General features: G+C 50.1%; 2 protein-coding genes across 12 annotated transcripts in view; both read left to right on the plus strand.

Moving 5' to 3' along the window:
* Nucleotides 1-4,102, plus strand: part of JAKMIP3 (Janus kinase and microtubule interacting protein 3) — an 87,218-nt gene extending 83,116 nt beyond the window's left edge. For all 10 annotated transcript variants that reach the window (XM_072039937.1, XM_072039938.1, XM_072039942.1 and 7 more), the window contains one exon: nucleotides 1,730-4,102. The gene's annotated coding sequence lies outside the window, so the exon portion shown is untranslated. The remainder of the gene's footprint in view (nucleotides 1-1,729) is intronic.
* Nucleotides 4,103-4,482: 380 nt separating this feature from the next.
* On the plus strand, nucleotides 4,483-19,763 carry DPYSL4 (dihydropyrimidinase like 4). Of its 2 annotated transcripts, none has more exons than XM_038181653.2 (14): nucleotides 4,483-4,803; nucleotides 7,094-7,182; nucleotides 7,476-7,660; nucleotides 8,457-8,621; nucleotides 10,017-10,078; nucleotides 10,176-10,256; nucleotides 11,657-11,725; nucleotides 11,851-11,971; nucleotides 12,674-12,830; nucleotides 14,080-14,221; nucleotides 14,933-15,103; nucleotides 15,990-16,169; nucleotides 17,991-18,162; nucleotides 18,733-19,763. In XM_038181653.2, the coding sequence occupies exons 1-14, from the start codon at nucleotides 4,501-4,503 to the stop codon at nucleotides 18,822-18,824; spliced, it is 1,989 nt and encodes a 662-aa protein (XP_038037581.1). In that variant the 5' UTR covers nucleotides 4,483-4,500; the 3' UTR covers nucleotides 18,825-19,763. The 2 variants fall into 2 exon arrangements, with proteins under 2 accessions (XP_038037581.1, XP_027315984.1); XM_027460183.3 differs by lacking the exon at nucleotides 4,483-4,803 and adding an exon at nucleotides 5,423-5,531.
* The last annotated feature ends 692 nt before the right edge of the window (nucleotides 19,764-20,455 follow it).

The following is a 20,455-nucleotide window of genomic DNA, read 5'->3' on the forward strand; positions in this document are numbered from 1 at the left end:
CTGTGTGCTACAAAAGCCATCCTGCTACCAGCTGGGCAGGTCGGGAGGTGAGCAGAGGCCCCATGGACAGCAGGGCAGGCTCGGGAGGAAGGCAGCACTGGGAGCTGTAAGTTCACACTGGCCTGGCCCACAGAACTGGATGTTTTATTTCAGCTTTAGGCAGAAAGATGCTTCTGTAGAACAGTCTGAATTTATGCTGAGGCTCATTTTCATAGAGAAATTAATTCTAGAGAATTAAACTAGGAAAACTGCTTAGCATAAAATAACATCTTAAAAAGAACATGCATTTTTTCCAGTCTGTGGTTGCAGTGTAATTTGTGTGAGTATTGGAAGACCCATAACTGTTCACCTGATCTTTAGCTGATGTAGGTCACCATAGCTTCATTGCATGTAGCACAGGTAGTTTCCTCTGGCTTAACAGAAAGAAAGAAAAAAAAAAAGAAAGAAAAGAAACAAACAGAGGTGTTCCCCCCGCCTCCCCGGGAGGAGCTGCGCTGCCATCTGCCACTACGAGCACTCTCACGGTTCTGCGGGTGCCGTGGAGGCTGGAAGGCACCTCTGCAGCCCCAAGCACACCTCACTGCTGAAATCTGCCCAGCTCGAGCAAAAATCGAGTCAAACCTCCAGCCAACTGAAACGTGCTCTGGCATTTCAGCCAGTTATGAATCCTGCCTAACATCAGCACACTGAGAGATCCTAAAGGAGTCACTTAGCTAGCTGAATAAAAGCCCGTGTGTTTCAGATATCTGCCTGTTATTCCCTGAGCATCTCTCGTGTTTTCCCCAAGAAACGGTGATGTTTGCACGCTGCTGGTGGTGTCAGCTCCTGGCCATATGGAGCCGTGCTGGCTGCAGGGGCAGGGGACCAGCTGCCAGGATCCCCTGGGAACAGCCCTGCACAGGCAGCGCCAGCCTCTGCGGAAGGCAAGGGCATGCGACACGGGGCCCGGGCTGTCAGCTCTGGGTGCTGAGTTTAAACAAACCCCCAGAAAACCTCCTCAGCACCGCATGGCGTGCCTTAGCTCCTGGCCCCCTCCCTGGCCCAAATGCAGGTGCTTGGCGTGGGCCAGCTGACAGAGCTGCTGTGCCTTCCTTCTCTGGTCTGTGCACTGTGCTTTATGCTGCTTCCCATGCATTTGCCCTAGAAATACCCTTCTGTCGGACATTTGGCTAAATTTAAAGCTGCAACGAATGGTCCAGGAATGGAGCACATGGAAGGATAAGGGATCAGCTCGCACACAAGGGCAGGATGTCATTTTGGGGCAGCTTTCCTCCCTTGAGGAGGTCCGATTTGGCTCCTGCGGGTATTTAACTCGTCCTTGCTGTGGCACAATTCCTTTCGCTGCCCACTGCACTTACATAAAGCTGTCTGTGGGGACCAGCTCTCTTTGAAGTGGCTTACAGCGCTGCGTCGTCTCTTTGAAGTTCCCAGTGCCTGGCAGGAGCGTTTAGCATCGATTATGTTCCTGGCGACAGGCTGAGATGTGTGCTCGTGCAGGACAGCCATTCAGTCCCTGGTTTGGGAAATGGAGAGGGGGATCATTTCTACTGGGTTTTTGTTTGTTTGTTTTCAGAGAAAAATCACAATTGGATAAACCAACCGCAACTGTAGAGTGAACACCTGCCAAACCTCATAAACTGGAAATGCTGAAGTGCTTGGGACTGAAAAATCACCTACTGGAGAGAGAATCGCAGTTGTAGTTAATTCTGATGTTTATTTTATTCTATAGGTACCTGCACCGCTTCCGCAACTTATGTTGAGTTTATAAAGCTAAGAAGAAAATTCCTTGATACTGAAATCCTAAAAAACCTCCAGATGTTTGTACATCAGTCGTCCACTTTAAACTGGACAGTGTGAACAGCAAAGGGAGCTAAGCTACAAAAATATAAGAAAATGAATTATTCATAAAAGGGTTATATTTGTACTGAAGTAGTATGACAAAACATTTTAAAGCAAAGGTTATGGATTATGATATCAGCATATGATTATATTATAAGAGTGATTTAACTAATTCCAGTTCGACCAGATATGAGCATCTATATTGGAGTTACGCAGATGAGCTAAATTTTTACTTCCCCGTTTTTTGCATAAAACGTTGTTAAATCCTAAGTGTCCATTTTGAGTTCTCCTTAAACACGATGTCCTAACACACTCCGTTGGTTGGAAGAACTGCAAACAAGAATATGTGGTGACTACCTGCAGTCTAAGACGTTACTGGACTCTGGTGGAGACGTTGGCTGGATGCCTGCTGGAGCGTCCCATGCTGGCATCTGTGGAAATGCCTTAACTCACCGCCCGAGCGCACGGCCCCGGCGTGCCGGGGGCACAGGAGCACGGAAGCTGCTATGGGTGTGAATGTGCAGGATATCTGCCGCGCTGCTCAGGACCTGGAGCAGCGAGGAGCAGTGGCTCTGGAAGCCGCTCGGATACATTTCACCTCGGGTTACTCAGGCCATGCTTCTGCATGTTGTGTATATACGTCAAGAAGTTCAGTTCTGCTCCCCCCTAAATTAGGCTTTCTTACCCATGTTTTCTTTAACAAAAAGCTAACTGTACAGGACAGATACATGTGTAAATAAGGGATTATGCTTATGTATATGTTAATATTTATATGTAAAAAGTTATGTACATAGGAAAGAAAAAAAATGGCTCAAAGAATGTTTTTAAAAGTTTCTTGTGTTTAAAGGCACAGACAGGACATTTACATAAATGTGCTATTTAATTTCAGCATAAGCGTTTTTCGCTCAGTTTTCCGTCACTTTTATGTTGATCCCACCGGGGCTTGGTGTGACGAGCAGGGCTTTGTGCAGCTCACAGGGTCCTTGGCTGCAGCGAGAAGCCGTCCTGGCGAGCGGTGCCCTCACCGCTGAGACAAGCTGCACCAGACCTCGGCTGCTCCTTCTTACACGCGGCTCCTAACAGCACGGTGCTCTCAAAGCCATGGGGCCGCAAGGGGAGGCATTCCCCAAAACTGGGCTCTGTCTCAAGGCGTTCCTCCTGCAGCCCCCCATGGGTGCGAGGCACCGAGGCCCATCCTGACCGAGCGCCTGCTCCGTGTCAAGCAGCCGTAAGCCACAGCCACCAGCACCCCGTGAAGATGCCCCAAGCATCCTTCAAGCAATGGCAAGCTGGGGGCAGACAGAAGAGAAACCACGTGTATCACCGCTTTCATTGCCGATCTATTACCATAGCTATGTTTGCCTACCAGAATTTGAAAAGTACGTATAAACGCAGTAGCTCATAATCGTAGACTTTCTGAAGAAATGCCAAAATAGTCATAAATGTTCACAGTCCGGGTAACGCAGCACTTGGGTTGATGTGAACCACAAGTTGTGCTGACCGATTACAGCATGTGCATAGCAATGTGGATTTTTTTGATTACGTCTAAACTAAAATCCATTCGAATTGCAGCTTACTTCGTCAACAACCGTATGTTGCGTGTTTCAGGCCTGTACTTCTTGTTCAAGCTGTTGAAGGACTGTGGCTATTAGTTAAAGTATTCTGCTCTAGAAATATCTGTAGCCTTCAGTGTATCCTCGAGTGCCTTACGCAGCTCGTGAACAAAACTACTGACAGTGAAGAGGCGACGGGAGTCGTTCCTGGTGGTCTGATGCCAAATCCCCTGGCGGCTCCAGCGCCGCCGCTGAGACCTGGCAGTGGGCAGTGTGTTTTAGCACAGTAATGGATTTAGTTTAGACTCAGGAAATTGTATTGTGAATATGTGTATTAAACCATGTACTTACGTATTGTACATTTTATAAAAAGGAACTACTGTAAATTTATGCAAACTGTAAACCAGAGAAAATGTTTTTTTTTTTGTTTTCTTTTCTTTTCTTCCCCCCTCCCCTAAGGCCAGTGTGCCGTGACTTGTGTTCTCTAAAATAATCTCTGAATAAGCATACCCTGAATACGTAATGTTTGGTTCAGTGCTGAGACAGTAATTGACAGGCCTAAAACAGGGCTGGATCGATCAATTACAGAATTTTACACATATTTTTGTATTGTGATTCATATGATATATATCAAGAGACTTTCTATTCATTTGTAAAATACATAAATTATTGTAAGCTTTTAATAAAAAGATCTGTTTTAAACCTTGAAATGAGACGATTTGCTTTGTTTTGGTTCTTCTCCAGGCTGCAGCTGAAAGCCTTCGGTTAGGCACAGCGGTTTGGTTGGTTCCTCTCATTCTGATGCCCGAGCTCTCGGCCCCGGGGCTTTACCTGCGTGCGTGCTGTCACGACAAGGCGATGGCACCGCACGAAGGATCGCGACCCAGGCGCGCTCCCGCAGCCCCCGCAGCGCGAGCTCCCCCCGCGCCCACCCCGCGCCCCGGCGGAGCGGCGGCGCTCTGCGGGCAGCGCAGCCCAGCCCAGCCCAGCCCGGCCCGGCTCAGCTCAGCCCAGCTCAGCCCAGCTCAGCCCAGCAGCGCCAGGACCTCGGGGCTCTCGGAGCGGCCCCGGGGGACGCACGGCGGGTTGGGGGCCGGGGGTGCCCGGCATGTCGGGGCGGCAGGCGGAGGCGCTGCCCGCCTGCTTCGCGGGGCTGGGTGCGGGCAGCCCCCGGCCGCGGCAGAAGCGGGGCGGCATGTTCTGCAGCGTGGAGGACGCCTTCGACAACAAGACGCTGGATTTCCCCTCGCTCGGCGCAGCCCGGCCCCGCGGCCCCGGCCCCAGCCCCGCTCCCGGCCCGTCCGACGGGCACGGTGCCGCTGTCCCTGCCGGCAGCCCCGGGGGGGCCGCGCCGCCGCCCCGCTGCACGGGGACCGCCACCACGGGAGAGCCGCCCGACGGCTGCCGGCAGGTAGGAGAGGGGCGCCCGCCGCCGGGGCTCGGCCGGGATAAGGGCTGGGCTGGCTCCCTTCTGCGCCCCCCTTCCCTTCCCTTCCCTTCCCTTCCCCGTCCCGTCCCGTCCCGTCGGGGGCTCGGGGGACCCCGAGCCGGGGTCGGCGGCAGCGAGCGGGGCGCTGGGGACGGAGCCGCCCCCCCGCCGCTTCTTTAAACTACAAGAAGGGAGATTTCGATCAGACCTTAGAAGAAATTCTTCCCCGTGAGGGCGGCGAGGCGCTGCCCAGGCTGCCCCAGGAGCTGTGGGTGCCCCATCCCTGGCAGTGCCCCAGGGCTGGGGGGCTTTGGGCAGCCTGCGCTGGGGGCAGGGGTCCTGCCCACGACGGGGGTGGCACAGGACGGTCCCTAAGGTCCCTGCCGCCCCGACCCGCTCCGGGCTGTGTGGTTCCCCCCGGGGGCACGGTCCCCTCGGCGCTGGCGAAGCCCCCTGCCCGCAGACGGCCCCGCACGGCCGCGGGGAGCGCGCCCCGAGGTGCGGCCGGCCCCGGGCTGTGTCCCGCAGCCCCCCGGCCCCGCGGTGCCGGCAGCGCGGCCCCGGGCCGTGGAGGGGGGGGGGGGCGAGGGGGAGCGGGGGGGAGCCGGCGGCGGGGGCGCGCAGGCGCGCACGGGGGCGCGCACGGGCGCACAGGCAGGGCAGGCAGGAGGATGTCGCAGCCGGGCAAGAAGAGCATCCCCCGCAGCACGGTGAGCGCGGCGCAGCCGCTCCCGGCGCCCGGAGCTCGCCGCGGCCCGGGGCCGCTCCCCGGCTGCCGCCCCCCGCCCCGGGCCGGCCCCGCACGGGCTCTCCCGTCCCTCCTCTCCCCTCCCCTCCCGGCGGCGGCGGGCGGCCCCCGGGCTCTTTGTGGGCCCGGCCCGGCGGCTGCCGGCTTTGTCCGCCCGGCAGCACGGAGCCGGGGCCGCGGACAAAGGCGGCGGGGGCGCGGGGCGGGGGGCGCTGCGCCCGGCGGAGCCCGGCGGCGGTGCTCGGGGGGGTTCCCTCCTTCCTTCCCCTCCTTCCTTCCCCTCCTTCCTTCCCCTCCTTCCTTCCCCTCCTTCCCCCGCTGCCGGGGCTCGGGCAGCTCCGCTCTTTCTTCCCTTTCTTTCTTTCCTTTTTTCCCCTGGCCGCCCCCCGGCCGCGCTCCTGCGCGGAGCCTTCCCGGGACCGGAGTGGCGGGGCCGGGAGCCGGGAGCCGGGCGGGAGGCGCTGAGCGCCCCGGGGGCTGGGGAAGCAGCAGCGCAGGCGGTCGGTGGCTTCCTAGAAATTCTGTGATTCTGTGATTCCCCGTGCGGCGCTGGGGGCTCTGGAAGCAGACGCCGGCTGTTTGCCAGGCTGGGCGCTGCGGCAGCGCACGGTGCTGCCATCCATCCATCCATCCATCCATCCATCCATCCATCCATCCATCCATCCATCCATCCCTCCATCCATCCATCCATCCCTCCATCCATCCATCCATCCATCCATCCATCCATCCATCCATCCATCCATCCATCCATCCATCCCCCCGCCGTGCAGCAGGCTCCTGCGGCCCCCCTCGGGGTCTGTGCCCCGGGATGGCCCCAGGATGGCTCCTTCCAGCCCTTAACAGCACCAGGGAGCAGGGAGGGAGCCCCTCATTCCATGTTTACAGAAATGCAGCCGCTTTCTGATTTTTGGTTAAAGATCTTGTAAGGCTGACAACCGTGGCACAGTCTTGCTTTGAAATGAGGCAGGTCCTTGAGGCATTACCAGCCTCTGACAAGACTGGGGAAACTAATTAGTGAATGCCAATAAATTATCGGGTTAATAAGATGCACTTAGCAGCCCTCACCAGAGGCGCTGATGGAGGAGCAGATGCAGGACTGAGCTGCGGGATGTTGTCCTGCAACACTGCTGGAGCCGCCGAGCGCCTCGCCTGGGCAGCTGGTCCCAGCATCGGTCCCGGGTCCGAGCGGGGTCCTGCAGGGGGTGGCTCTGCACGGGCCCCACCACAGCGCCCGGCTGCCTGCACGCTCCCTGCGAGCCGGGCCTCCGGAGCTGGGCTCCTGGGCTCTGCCGCGTCCACAGCCTGGGCTCATGGCACACATCAGAGGAGATCTGTCTTCCTCGGAAAGTGTCTGTGGACTTTTCTGCAGGGTACAGCTGGGCTTCGGTATGGAACACAGGATATTAAACTAAGTTTGGATCGTCAAGGATCAAAATGCTAAGTCCTAGACTTCATAAAAGCTCATTCTGAGTAAACAAGCATCTAAATAAAGCAATCTTGAATTTTTATTTGTTTTTCCACTAGAGTGATCAGCTTCTAATCAAGGGAGGAAAAATTGTCAACGATGACCAGTCATTTTATGCAGACATTTATGTGGAAGATGGTTTAATAAAGTAAGTTTATAAATATATATATATATATTGTAACAAAATTTCCAGGCATAGTACATTTAATTTGAACAAGGAAAATTACATTTGACAATTAAATTTGTCATTTAATTTGAACAAGGTTCCTTTCTGTCAGTTTTTCTCTTGGAAATACGTCCCCTATCTGAAAAACAAGAATTTTTGGATATGGCCAGGCAGTGACTAGTGTGCCCTAGTGGCTGGGGCTTGGGCTGGGCTCTTTGTACGCCGGCACTTAAAAGTTGCTGCCACTTACCAGGGCACCTTAATCCTGTTTTCAGACAAATTGGAGAAAACTTGATCGTGCCCAGTGGGGTGAAGACGGTTGATGCCTACAGCCAGATCGTTGTGCCGGGCGGGATAGATGTGCATACGAGGCTGCAGATGCCCGTGATGGGGATGACCTCTGCCGATGACTTCTACCAAGGCACGAAAGCAGCCCTGGCAGGAGGAACCACAATGATCAGTAAGACCGAGCGGTGTCTGAACAGACTGCTAAGTAGAACATTGTGTAGTGAAACACATGGGGCCTCTTGTCGTGGCAGAGTTTATTTATCCTCAAAGCAGAGAAATGTTAATTTTTGCTATAGTAATCAAAACATCGCAAAGCTAATTAAAATGCATTATGTGCCTTTCGGTAACTGCCTTCCTTTGCTGTGCACATATATTGCAAACACGTAGCTGTTCCTGCTTCACCTCATAAGACAGTAAAGCAGAAGAAAACTTTAAACACCTTTTTATTTTATTTTTTTTGTTATGTATGTATTATAATTTTTATTTCTGTTTTGTTCTTATTTTGGTCCCAAAGCACACGGGAGTATTGGCCTGAAGGAGCAGTTCTGAATAAATCTGCTGTCGCTCTGTACCGTGGTCATAGCCAGTACTGTAGGGAGTAAGAGCAAACACAAGAGGAAGAGCAGGAGGGGATGGGGATGGGCGGTGCGTGGCTGCACGTGGGGGATGCCCAAGGGAGCTGTGCAAGGCCATGCTTTGTCCTCTCAGCTTGCCATGTGGTGGAGGCTGTAAGAAAGAAAGAGGCATAACAATAGCCATAAATCAGTTAGTCTGTTTCCTTTGTTTCACTTTTCTGATACGTTTATCTGTAATCAAAGCTATAAAAGCGAATTACAATGAAAATGTCTCAATCGTAGCAGTAAAGTCTTGCACAGAAATACCTGTGGCTGTTGTAATCTCCAGGTGTTTCTCTAGTCACACAGAGCTGTCCCTAGAAAGCATACCAATACTCTGCAGTATCTCCTCAGTTGACCACGTGTTCCCCGATGCCGGGACGAGCCTTCTTGCTGCGTATGAGCAGTGGAGAGAGTGCGCCGACAGCAAAGCCTGCTGTGATTACTCACTGCACGTCGACATCCCTCGCTGGCATGAGAGCCTGAAAGAGGAGCTGGAAGCCCTCGTGAAAGACAAAGGTAAAGGCACAAAGAGCAGCGCTCTGACACACCCCCACCCCCACCAAAAAAAAAAAAAAAAAAAAGAAGAATATTGCAATATCGGCACATAAGCAGGTTCCCCCAGGGTAGGCTGTGACAGTGCTCTGCAGGAATGCTTTTATCCACTGGTAAATGCGTACGTGCAGGGGACCTTACTCATTTGCTATTGAGGGGTGAATCACCCTTCTCTTACCATCTAGGTTAAAGATGTAGACGAGTATTGACACTGGATTCATACCCTAACGTATTTTGCAGGATCTTGTTCATCTGCTCTTACCTCTGGGCAATTTACAGCCCAGTATTGAAAATCTGTTTTGGAAACTACAGAAATCGTGTCAGGCTTCCTGAGTCAGGCTCCTGGACTTACAGACAATATTTAAAGAAAAACATTTGAGGTTGGGCTAGCAGGCCCAAACGCTTTAGGCTTTTCCCAGAGATGTCATTTGTGCTTCTGATTCCTGTACATCCTAAAGTATCCCTTGGACATAACTTACCAAAAAGCTGGCCATGTGTCAGGAATACATGCATTTCATTAATACTTAATTCAATGTTTTGGAACTACATTTTGCTTTCAGATATGCTAATGTAGAGCTAAATGACTTCAGTGTAATTTGCAGTCTTGCAAGCAAGGGCTTAATTGGTCAATTAACATAGGAATTTGCAGTGAATTTCCCATTAAAATGCTGAGCGGATGAAGTAATGCAGCCATTCAAAGCTTAAACCAGATATTTTTCATATGTATGTTCCCATGAAATACAGTTTGTTTGCAATTTGATCGTAGTTTGGGATTAGTTGTTGCCTTTATCCATATAAAAAACTGTGGCAATTGTCAGGCTTTGACTCTGTGCTTCACGTTACATGTTGGATAGAAATGAATTAAGATTGTGTGCAATGCTGTGTGCAGAAATACTGTACATCTAGTTGTCTAACTAAATGCCAACAGTGCTTTAAAACAAGAGAGTCTCATATTGTGTTGTACTTTGTGGTCTTGGCACTAATGCATTAATTCAAATACAGTTGGAAGTTGGAAAGAAACCATAAATTCAGACCACTTTTGGAGGGAAAATTAAGATTGGAAGCAATGCATTTAATTCTGTGAATTAGGGTCGAGTTACAGAGTATCTAAAATCAGAAATGGACGATGTGTTTTTTTTTGTTCAGGTGTATCCAAACATAGGAGAGTATTGTGTCTCGTGACTCCCAAAACATGGGGTTCAGCTCTCACGAGAGGAGTTTCCCTGCTTAGCCTTGGTTTGCTTTCAGCCTAGCCCCCCTGCACAAAGCACCGGAGTTGAGCATCCCTGCTCAGCCCGTACCAAGGTGCTGCGTTCTGGGCTGTGATAATAAATGCACGTGTCGTTTTCTTTTTTCAAGGTGTGAACTCCTTCCTGGTTTTTATGGCTTATAAAGACAAACTTCAGTGCACTGATGCCCAGGTAATACAGACAGCCGAGGTGCAATAGGAGTAATTTTGCACTTCAGAGCAGAGACCATAATTTATCTGATACTGGGCAACCCCTTCTCTCTTGACAGATGTATGAAATATTCAGCATTATTCGAGACTTGGGGGCCATTGCCCAAGTGCATGCTGAAAACGGAGACATCATTGATGAGGTACAGTAATGATGTTCATTTAAATTAAAGGTGGAGCAGAGTAACTTGATGTAAGGCAAAGTGCTGACTTCAACAGATAGCACACAGACTCTAACAGAAGGTGCCAGCATGCTTTTAGCATTCATTTGATGCTGCAAAATCAGCAGAGATTTTCAAAATGAGACGAAGAGGAGTAATCTGCAATTGCTTTGTGAAGAGAATCAGCGTGCGCTTCTAGTGTGTGCTGTCCGCTGCTGTCACCTGGATTGCTCACCTCTGAAATCTCCAGCAGGGCAAACTCTCCTTCCTCTTTGCGTGTTGACGCCAAGCCTTGAAGAGGGCAGGGGAATCCAGAAATGGTGTCAGCCCTAACCTGCCCCTTCTCTCCTCCCCCCACAGGCTCCTGGTGGGATTCGGTCTCCAGAATAATCTGAGTACCAAAGCTGTGGAGGGAAGGGGCTGAGAGGAAATCCTGTTGTGGCAGCATGTGCAGGCACACGAATGTGCAGGAGGATCTGGGGCTCCTGCTAAAATCAACAGCGTCCTCCCAGCTTTTCCCATGCGCTTGGGTTTCATCACAGGAATCTGCTCAATAGTTCCCAGATAGGGGCCTCTTAAAGATTGACTGACTGCTTTAAGTGATATTTTATCACTTTATTTATCTTGTTCAGAAATCTTGAGTATGCTTAGAAGCCTTGAGGACTTTAGAAGGTTAAGGAGTTTTGCATTTTTTAAATAATCTACATTAGACGTGGTAATATATATATCCAAAAATGGCTTTCAGGAATTTATTTGGAATTGCAAACTGTGTATTATTTTTCCTTTTTAGCTTTAGAGAAGAAAGTCCTAGGTAAATACTGCAAATAGTTGATAGATGTAGAATTAGACTTGTGGTTTCTTTTAGCTTACGGTCACTTAAGTTCAGTACGGTGTGGGAGGAGAGTTTAAAATGAAAGCAGAATCCCAGTCCTTGAAATGGGTTTATTTGAACAAACAGGATAGAGGGTAATTCCCACCCCCATCTTCTCTTCTTCCTTGGGCTTCTCTGAACAGCTTCAGCCATGGACTTGAGGGTCCAGGAGATACCTGCTCCTTTTCTAGCTGTGAATCATATTTAGCATAGGCTTGGAGTAAGCAGTGGTGGGTCTGAAATCCCAAATCTTCCAGAACTGTAACTGGGTTTAAAAAATGGAGAAGGTCCAAAGGACATGTAGCAGTTCCCAATCCAAAGATGTGTCCACAGCATAAACTGGGCCTTCCTTTCACTCCCAGCAGCTGATGGATTGCCATAGATACCACACAATTGTATTCATTTATCATTTACGTGTATCATGGAATTGACACTGCTGAGCCAGGTGAGTCCCACATGGCTTCAGACTGTTCACATTGCTCACCGCTCTTGTTCATCTTCTTCCCCCTAGGAGCAGAAGAGACTGTTGGACCTTGGGATTACGGGGCCAGAGGGGCACGTCCTGAGCCGCCCGGAGGAGGTAATGTCAACAGCTTTTCCAGCAGAGCTGTCCAAAGCTGCAGACCAGCCACAGCTTGTGGTGGCTCAGCTCTGACAGAGATGTCTTGAGATGTTCTCTGCTTGTATTCGGTTTTGTGTCTGCAGGTTGAAGCAGAGGCGGTGTACCGGGCCATTACAATAGCAAAACAAGCCAACTGCCCCTTGTACATCACAAAAATAATGAGCAAAGGTGCAGCAGATGTGTTAGCCCAAGCAAAGAGAAAAGGTAAAGTGCTATTTAATGTTTGCACACTAATTAAGCCGATTTAAATACCTCCAGGAATGTCACGCTAGCTGCAAGGTTTAGGAACTCGTTAGCACCTGAGTTCTGTCACATTTTAAGGGTGCGAAAACTTGGTGTTGGCTTTTCTTCACAGAGTATGCCAGAGCTAATTGCTCTGAACTGAACTCGAAAGATGTGAAGAGATGTGCTTGAAACTGACACCCGGATCTGAGTAGATGCAGCAAAAAAAAAATAACACCTCGCTTCTGATCATTTCTCATGAACTAAATGAAAAATGGAACTGGAACAAACTCCAGAGTTAAATGTGGTGTGCTGGGGAGGGCTAGCAATGTTCCTACAGGGAGGCAAGGTCGAGCAGTGTCCTGAGCACACGGTGTTGTGCGGCCACGGCTGCCCCCAGCCAGAGAGCCTCCGATTTGATGTAAAGAAATGTGTAACACGTATCAGACAGAAATGTGGGTTTTTTCTAAGGAGAAAAGAGACGCATTCAGAACTTGTTCTGGCAGCACTTCCCAGTCATCTGAGATAATCTGAGGGATTAGTCTGTATTTAAAAAGCTGAAATGCTGAGAGCACTGGAGGTAAACGAAACCATCCTTATTGCTAACCACGGTATTTGTGCTGTGTGAAAGGAGGCTCAGGGGCACGCAGCGCGTTTGCAGTCACTGCTCCCATTGCTCTGCAGGCACTGTTGTGTACGGAGAGCCCATCACCGCCAGCCTCGGCACCGACGGCTCGCACTACTGGAGTAAGAACTGGGCCAAGGCCGCAGCCTTCGTCACCTCTCCCCCCATCAGCCCTGACCCGAGCACGCCGGACCGCCTCACCTCCCTGCTGTCCTGGTGAGCTCTGCGCTGCGCTGCGGTGCCCACACCCTGCCCACTGGGCAGGTGCAGATGGCATTCCCGGGGGGGGCACACTTCTCCATAGCAAATCATAAATCTTGGGTTGTTTTTTCTAACAAGGAGCCAGGCGACAGTCGTGTGGCTGCTTTGAAAGAGAATCCAGGTTAGGCTTTGATGAAGCCGGGTAGCAGCTAGCAGACTTCTCCCATATAAGTCAGTCTCCCACGAGCTGCTTCCATCCACAGAACTGCGCAGGGGAGCGTGCTGTGCCCTCCGCATCACCCGAGGGCCCCGGGCACGGGGACTCAGCGCCCAGCAATGCTCTGTCTCGGCATAACCCACAGAAATCTACCAGTATTAGGTTAGCTTTACAGTAAATTGAAGGGTTTCATCAGAAGCAACGTTAGACATTCACAGGCTTTTAAAATCTGAAACATAAACACTGAGGGCATGTTGCCCTGGAGAGCTGTTTTCAATCTATTGTAGTACAACAAAGCCCATCATGTCAGCTTGAACATCTCTGGGACAGTTCACAAACACAGCAGACACTGACAAGTCAGCAAACGAACGGACAGGTGAATAACAACGCCTGCGTGTGCTCTGTCTGCATCCACAGAGGCAGCAGTGGCTGGAGCTTTGCATTTTCATGCAGTATGTATACATACAGTGCTGCATAAAATGTAATATCTTACAGTACTTTACATTTGGTTTTATCCAGAATCTTGTTTTATTTAACCATAGCCTTGCTTTAAGAGCTGTTTTAGCACCATATCAAAAGAATGGTTCTGAGACCCACCTTCATATTAAAACAATATGAGGTTCAAAAGGAAGGCACGAAGATGAAGATGGTTGCTAAACAGTAAAAGTAACAGCTAGATTAGGAGAAAATATCAAAAGCACATACGGGGCTGCTGTTCCTGTTCTTAGAAGATTTCAGTGCTTTATTCCTGTGCAGACTGGTAGCGTGAGATGCCTCTGTGTACTTGTAAAATTTACCTCGACGTACCTTGACTTTCAATGGGATTTAAAGATCTGAAGTCGCCTGCCTGTGCGGCGTTTATTGATTAAATCAATGCACATCAAACAGGCGGAGCACAGAGCCCGCAGGCCCTCGTGTCACACAGTCTTGGCCAGGGTGAGCTTCACCCAGGCAGCGCAGCCCTGTCACAGGGAAGGAGACACATTTTCGCAGTTCTGAGACGCCCCCTCAGAGCCTCCTCTGACCACCTCTCTCCATCTGTCCTAGCGGGGACCTGCAGGTGGTGGGCAGCGCCCACTGCACGTTCACCACCGCCCAGAAGGCAGTGGGGAAAGACAACTTCACCCTCATTCCCGAGGGAACAAACGGCATCGAGGAGCGAATGGCGATAATTTGGGAAAAGTGTGTGGTAGGTACTGAAACAGCACCGGTTTTGTGGTAGGCACTGAAATAACACCGATCCTTCCTCCACGTGAACACAAGGGGATGTGAAGAGTGCTTGTGTCAGATGATGTCAGATTTCTCATTAATTCAAATGAGCCCTGAAGTGTGACATTGTCTAGACTGCTCCTTCAGAGGAGCTTGATAATGGGAGGGAATGTGACACTCCAGTGCCTTCAAAGCGTCTTCAAAGGGCTCGCTGGGGGAACAGCCCCCCCGCCTCAACCTGCAGTCAGGAGAGAGTCCTCCACAGATTTCTGTAAGGGGAGGACGCGATGTTGCTCTTCACTAGTGTTCGCAGGAGGCCCGGGGAGGTTGGTGGGGACAGGGAGCATCCTTTGTACCTGCAGGAGGTGCCCCCAGCCCTGTCCCACACCGCTGAGGGTCAGTGTGCTCAGCCCCATGGCCTGCTGCCCCCCACTAGATGAGGCAGCAATTGAACGTCTGAGTGGTCCATTTCCAGTTGTTTAATGCTTCAGCAGGGCTTAATTACATCACGGGGACAAAAATCTTGAATTAAATACTGTGATCAAGACTGGGGGATTTTTTCAGTGTATAAAAGCACTAAGAGAAAGGTTGCATGCAATCTCTGTGTTTGTACAGAAAGTGCAGATTGGTTTGTGGTGGGACTGCTGTGCTTTCCCGTATCAAATGGTTCTCCCTTCCTTCTGCTCCCCAGGTCCCAGGGAAGATGGATGAGAATGACTTTGTAGCCGTGACCAGTACAAATGCTGCCAAAATCTTTAACTGCTACCCCAGGAAAGGGCGAATTGCAGTCGGCTCTGACGCAGACTTGGTCTTGTGGAACCCCAAGGCGACAAAAATTATCTCAGCAAAAACCCACAATTTGGTAAACTATATTTAAAGTGTTTTCTTGAGATGATACTACAGTCAGAAGAGAGCAGTAAAGTAATACGCTTCTTCAGAGTGAGTCGGTCAGAAAAGGGTTGGGGTGTCTCTTGGTGGCATTTTATCCATGGTTTTTCAGGCTGCAGACATCCCCAAATTAATTCCAACATGAGTCTCGGGTAGAAAGCTGTAGTTGAAAGTGAGGGATGCATTTGAGTTGGTGTGAGGTATGTTAGAGGTGGAATGGATCTAAACAAATGTAGAAACATTTTTTGGCACAAAGGTTTTTATTGAAGAAAATTATTATTACTGAAACATTTGGGTGTTTTCTTAAAAAAATAGAAGCAGTTCATTTTTTGTCCAGAAAATTCTCTTACATTTTTTCAAGATGCAGCATTTTTTCATGGTAACGTTTGAGTTTTGGATAGTTTTTTAGTGATAGCCATGGGAGTATTTGAAAAAAAATGGCATGATTTTGTATTTCCCATAAAACACAATTCTCATTTATTGTGGTAGAAGACCTGCAGGGTCTTGGAAAAAATTACAGGAACTTTGTCACCAAACGGAGAACTGCAGCAGAGCTCTTCTGAGGTTTTGAAATAATTAATTGTTAATGTATAGTAAAAATCTGGTTTGCTTCAGGAATGCCACAAGTCTTTTGGCCAACTACTGAATCTTCTGGGGATTTAATTTTTCTGTTCTACTTTGCCTTAGTTCATGCAATTAGAAGAACCTTGTTATTTGAAATATAAAGGCCTAAGTTAAGTACAACTAATTGTGCATGAGGAATAATGTACAAAAATGCGTGCATGTGTAACTGGATAAACTGTGACCTCCTTTTCTTAAATCTTAAATGTACTTAACATCCTGGTTTGTTTTTTTTCCAGAATGTGGAGTACAACATATTTGAAGGCACAGAGTGCCATGGGGCTCCTACTGTGGTCATAAGTCAAGGAAAAGTTGTTCTTGAGGATGGGAACCTGTGTGTCACCCAGGGGTCAGGTCGCTTCATTCCCAGAAAGACGTTCCCTGATTTTGTTTATAAAAGGATAAAGGCAAGAAACAGGGTAAGAAGGATTTTATTTGCAATACTCCCATATTTTCATTGCAATTTCCTTGCATCATTGTACTGGTCACTGTTCTGGTATGCCTGCTGGTGCAATGGGCAGCAGAAACAAGAGTATTGTTAACGTTACTCCTCCTCACACCTTGGAAATTTGTAACGTTATCATGTAATTGCTTTGGTGTATGGCTTGGCACAAACTAATCCGTAATGCCTGGTTTAGTATTATAACTGATCACACCAGTTTATTAGTATTACTTACCTGTTATAAAGTTATAGAACAAAAATGTGACTTCTACCAAATCTGCTTGTTTTGTATTGAGGTAGAAGGGAGAAATTCATCTCTACCTGTGCTAGAAACGATTACGTTACTGTATTACCAATCCACTGCTTTGCTTCTGTCCGTGACTAGTAGAGGTAGTGTTCAATAGCTGCTGGAAATAACCAAGTCCTTCACAGTGTGCTAGCACAGCTTTTTTAGGAGGTACAAAGACATTCAAATGTACACAGATCTCCTTAACGACTGCACCCTCCCTCCCTTTTTCCATGTGTTATTTTAGACATTTCCATTACGCACTGTAGATGAATGCAGTGCAAGAATCACAAACCCCAAGCTCACCAGCAGCACTGGCGCTGGCAGCAGCGGTCCCAGTTTGCCTCTGGAGTCCCTGCTGCAGCGGAGTCAGGGGAAGGTCGATGGTGTTGGGGCAGCTCCCAGCAGAGGGCAGGACCTTGTGCCCTTCAGGCAGCCCAGCAGCACCGGCAGCTGCAGCACAAGGAGCCCTGCACCGGCAGCTCCATCGTGGCACCCTCTGCATCACTCACACAGGGATGCCATGCAGGCTGTGGGGACAAGGAGCCCCTGGGCTCCTTGCTAGCAGTCAGGTTGCGTCTGTGTTAGCTTTGAAAGGAGACACCCTGTGCCACTGCTGTGTCCTAAAGGACGGAGCTTGCTAAATATAAACTCCCTTACTGAAGGTCCCTGGTCTGCTGGCTAGATGATAATTGAGTGTCAAGCCAGGCAGTTAGTGATTTCTTTGTTAAGTTAATTCATTTGGGCAGGCACATTCGGTACTTTGCAAACAACCAGACAGCCTGCCCATGCCATCTCTTGATCCTTGATTTAACTGGAGCTTTGGAAAAGAGCAGGGTCAAGGGGAGTGCTGTAGAGCACTGAGCTGGGGATTTTCTCTGCGTGACAGTCAGCATGAAGATGAAGGTGACGTATGAGAAAAATTGCTATGGAAAACTTTCTATACTTGTTGATAACCTATCAGTCCGTCCCTTCTTATTTGAAACCCAGCACTTCTCATCTGCAAAACAAGCCCATCCTGACCCTGTGGCTCCCAAATCACTGTCACACTGTTTTGCCTGTGAGGAGAAACAGCCTTAGGCACATTCGGGATGAAGGACTGGTAATGAAGTCCTTTCCCTGTGCCAGCTGTGGCTTTTCTCATACAGGTCTGAAGGGACGGAGCTTGGCAGGACGTGGCAGTGGCACTATGTCAGTGGCACCATGGTGGGCGAGGGGCCGGGCACCTCCTGCTGCCTGCTTGTACAGGGCCTGCTGGTGAGACACCAGCACGGCGGCTGGTGCTGGGACTGAAAGAATCAAAAGCAGTTTTTTGCTCATTTCACAAAACGCAGGTAACCCCTTGTGCAGTAGATTTGCAGGACTAAAAAGTGCTATTCCTTTTGGGGTGAGTGCAGCCAGGGGTTAGTGCGGCATGGCTGCAGCAGTAGGTGAGGACCCGATCCGGCCGGGATCCTGTTTGGGTTCTCCAGCATCTCTGCGTTCCTCACGCCTGCTCCTTCCCTCCCGCAGCTGGCCGAGGTGCACGGCGTCCCGCGGGGGCTGTACGACGGGCCGGTCCACGACGTCGTCCTAAGCACGAAAGCCGCGGCGCCCACCACGGCGTCGAGGATGGCGGCCTGTGTGGGCAAAGTGCCGTCCGTCCCCGTGCGCAACCTGCACCAGTCGGGGTTCAGCCTGTCGGGTAGGTGGGGGCCCGGCGCAGCGGGACGGGCAGGGGCTGTGTGTGGTCAGGGCTCCGGGGAAGCGATAAATATCTGTCCGACAGCTGGCTTGTTCAGCCTGGTTCCGTTCACATAGCTCCATCCTCAGGAACCAGCAATAAAACCTCCGCTGCCCTCCCATGAAGGCAGCGGTTGCTTCAGCGCTGCCTGGCACAGCGGCCCCTGACAATCTGCCCAGCAGCGTCAGTGACCTTGGAAAAAATCGCACTTTGTCTTAAAATACCTGCCATCATTTTGTTCTCTTGGCTGGCTGGACTCATACAGGTGGATCAGCGTTTAATAAATCTGCAGGGTCCCATGCTTTATTGCACAGAAACTGTTTACAGGAAAGCCATTTATAAGGTCCAGAAAGAAACAGTAAAAAACAAAGGCGTTCAGGCACCCAAAGTCATTCCAGCCTGTACCGTGATAATACAGCATCCAAATTAATGTCTATTGAAAACGCTCGCACTGCTCACAAGCGAAATGCTCGATGACTGGTGCATGCCAGCTCGCGGATGTCACAGCCGTGTGCCTCTCCCTTCCCGCAGGGTCACAGGCAGATGACCACATTGCCCGGCGCACAGCTCAGAAGATCATCGCCCCTCCGGGCGGGCGCTCCAACATCACCTCCCTGTCCTGATGCCGCGCTGCTGCCTGCTGCGCCCGGCCGCCCGCGGCGCTGCCTCCTGCCCATGGCAGCCCCACGGCAGGGGCTGGGGCTGGGGCCGAGCCGGGAAAGGCACGGTTGGTTCCCTCAAGCTCAGGATGAAAGCGAGGCATTCGTCAGATACCCCGGGCCCCTTCTTCTCTTAGGTAGAAAATAGACGAAGCCAACCCAAGAGGTAGTGGTGATAGTAGTGCCCATCTGCATTCCTCCCACTCCGTAGAGCTCCCAGTCTGTATTTCTTACCTAGATACTCAGAAAGCCCTTAGCATATGCATGCCAACACCTAGAGGTACGTTTTGAAGTGTGTTCAGCGGTGCTGCTAGCTGTCTTGTGACCAGGATGACCCGAAGGTGCGTTTGGCTGGACTGTGCTCCTTTCTGGCGCTGTCACTGCCCTTCCTACTCCAAGGACTTTTTGGTGATGCACACTTTGTACACAGCACATCGGGGCTGTTGTGCTTGCAGCTCTTTACACCATCTCCTTGGGCAGCTCGGGCATGCTCCAGGAGCCGTCACTGAGGAGAGGCGCAGTGGTTCGAGCCCACAGCGTGGCCAACTTTGGCTGTAGCATCCCTGGGGCTGGTGCAGGTGCTGTCGGGGCAGCCCAGGGTCGTGGCTGCGTTCGTGGGAGCCACGTGTCCGGTCTCCTGTAGTCTTGTTAGGCTTGTTTTTAAAGGTTATTTATACAGTTTTTCAAGTACCAAGTGTATGTCCAATAAAAGGCTCATTTGAAGGCCAGTTCCACATGACAGACTTTTTTATAAAGGCTACTCTACCCCGTTTATTATATTTAAAGGTACGTTCAGTAAAAGTGAACCTCTATGCCACAAAGCTATGCATGGACCTCTGACAGAATGGATCACATTTGGGTTTTGTTCCTTGCTTGGAATAAAGTTTGTTGGAAATCCTGAAACGATGGAAGTGGCTGACTGGTCTTAGTCTACGTTTGTGTGGTTTTCCTTGGCTTTTTATGCATGAGTTTGTAAGATTGATTCCTGACGTGTGGGTTTCTGCACACTGACAGTAAGAGTTTGGTGAGGTTTTTGATGTGTTTTTTTTTTTTTTTAGATTGTCTACTCTGACCTATACCTCATAGCCCCATGCAATTACATTTAGGAATTTCTGTATCAAATACAGTTGAATATGCAATTGTTCAGATATATTTTATTTAAAAAAAAATAATTTATTTTTGTTTAATGTTTTTTTTGTTTTGTTTTTTGTTTTTTGCCTGCAGTTGCAACGAGGCTATTGAACATCTATTTATTTTCTTCCTGAACTGTGTTTTGTTTCTTTCTAATAAAAAGCATTTTCCTTCAAAAAACTGTAAAATCCATTCCTAGGGAAAACGCTCACTTGAATGAATTCCCAAAGCTGCGTGCTGCTAGGGAGCACACCCCCACCCAGCGGGGCTGACCGCAGCCAGTAACCCAGAACACGGGCTTGCACCCCTGGGTTTTCCCAGGCCCTGCCCTGCCCCAAATCCCGCTGTTCTTAGCAGGGAACTTTCTGCAAGCTCTTCCTTGGCAAGATGCCTTCCTTCAGCAGCCAGGCTGCTTGTTCAAAGGGGCCAGGGCCGGGGGGACCAGGGCAGTGCCTGCAGAAACC

Source organism: Anas platyrhynchos, chromosome 6 (genome assembly GCF_047663525.1).
Source record: "Anas platyrhynchos isolate ZD024472 breed Pekin duck chromosome 6, IASCAAS_PekinDuck_T2T, whole genome shotgun sequence".
NCBI lineage: Eukaryota > Metazoa > Chordata > Aves > Anseriformes > Anatidae > Anas > Anas platyrhynchos.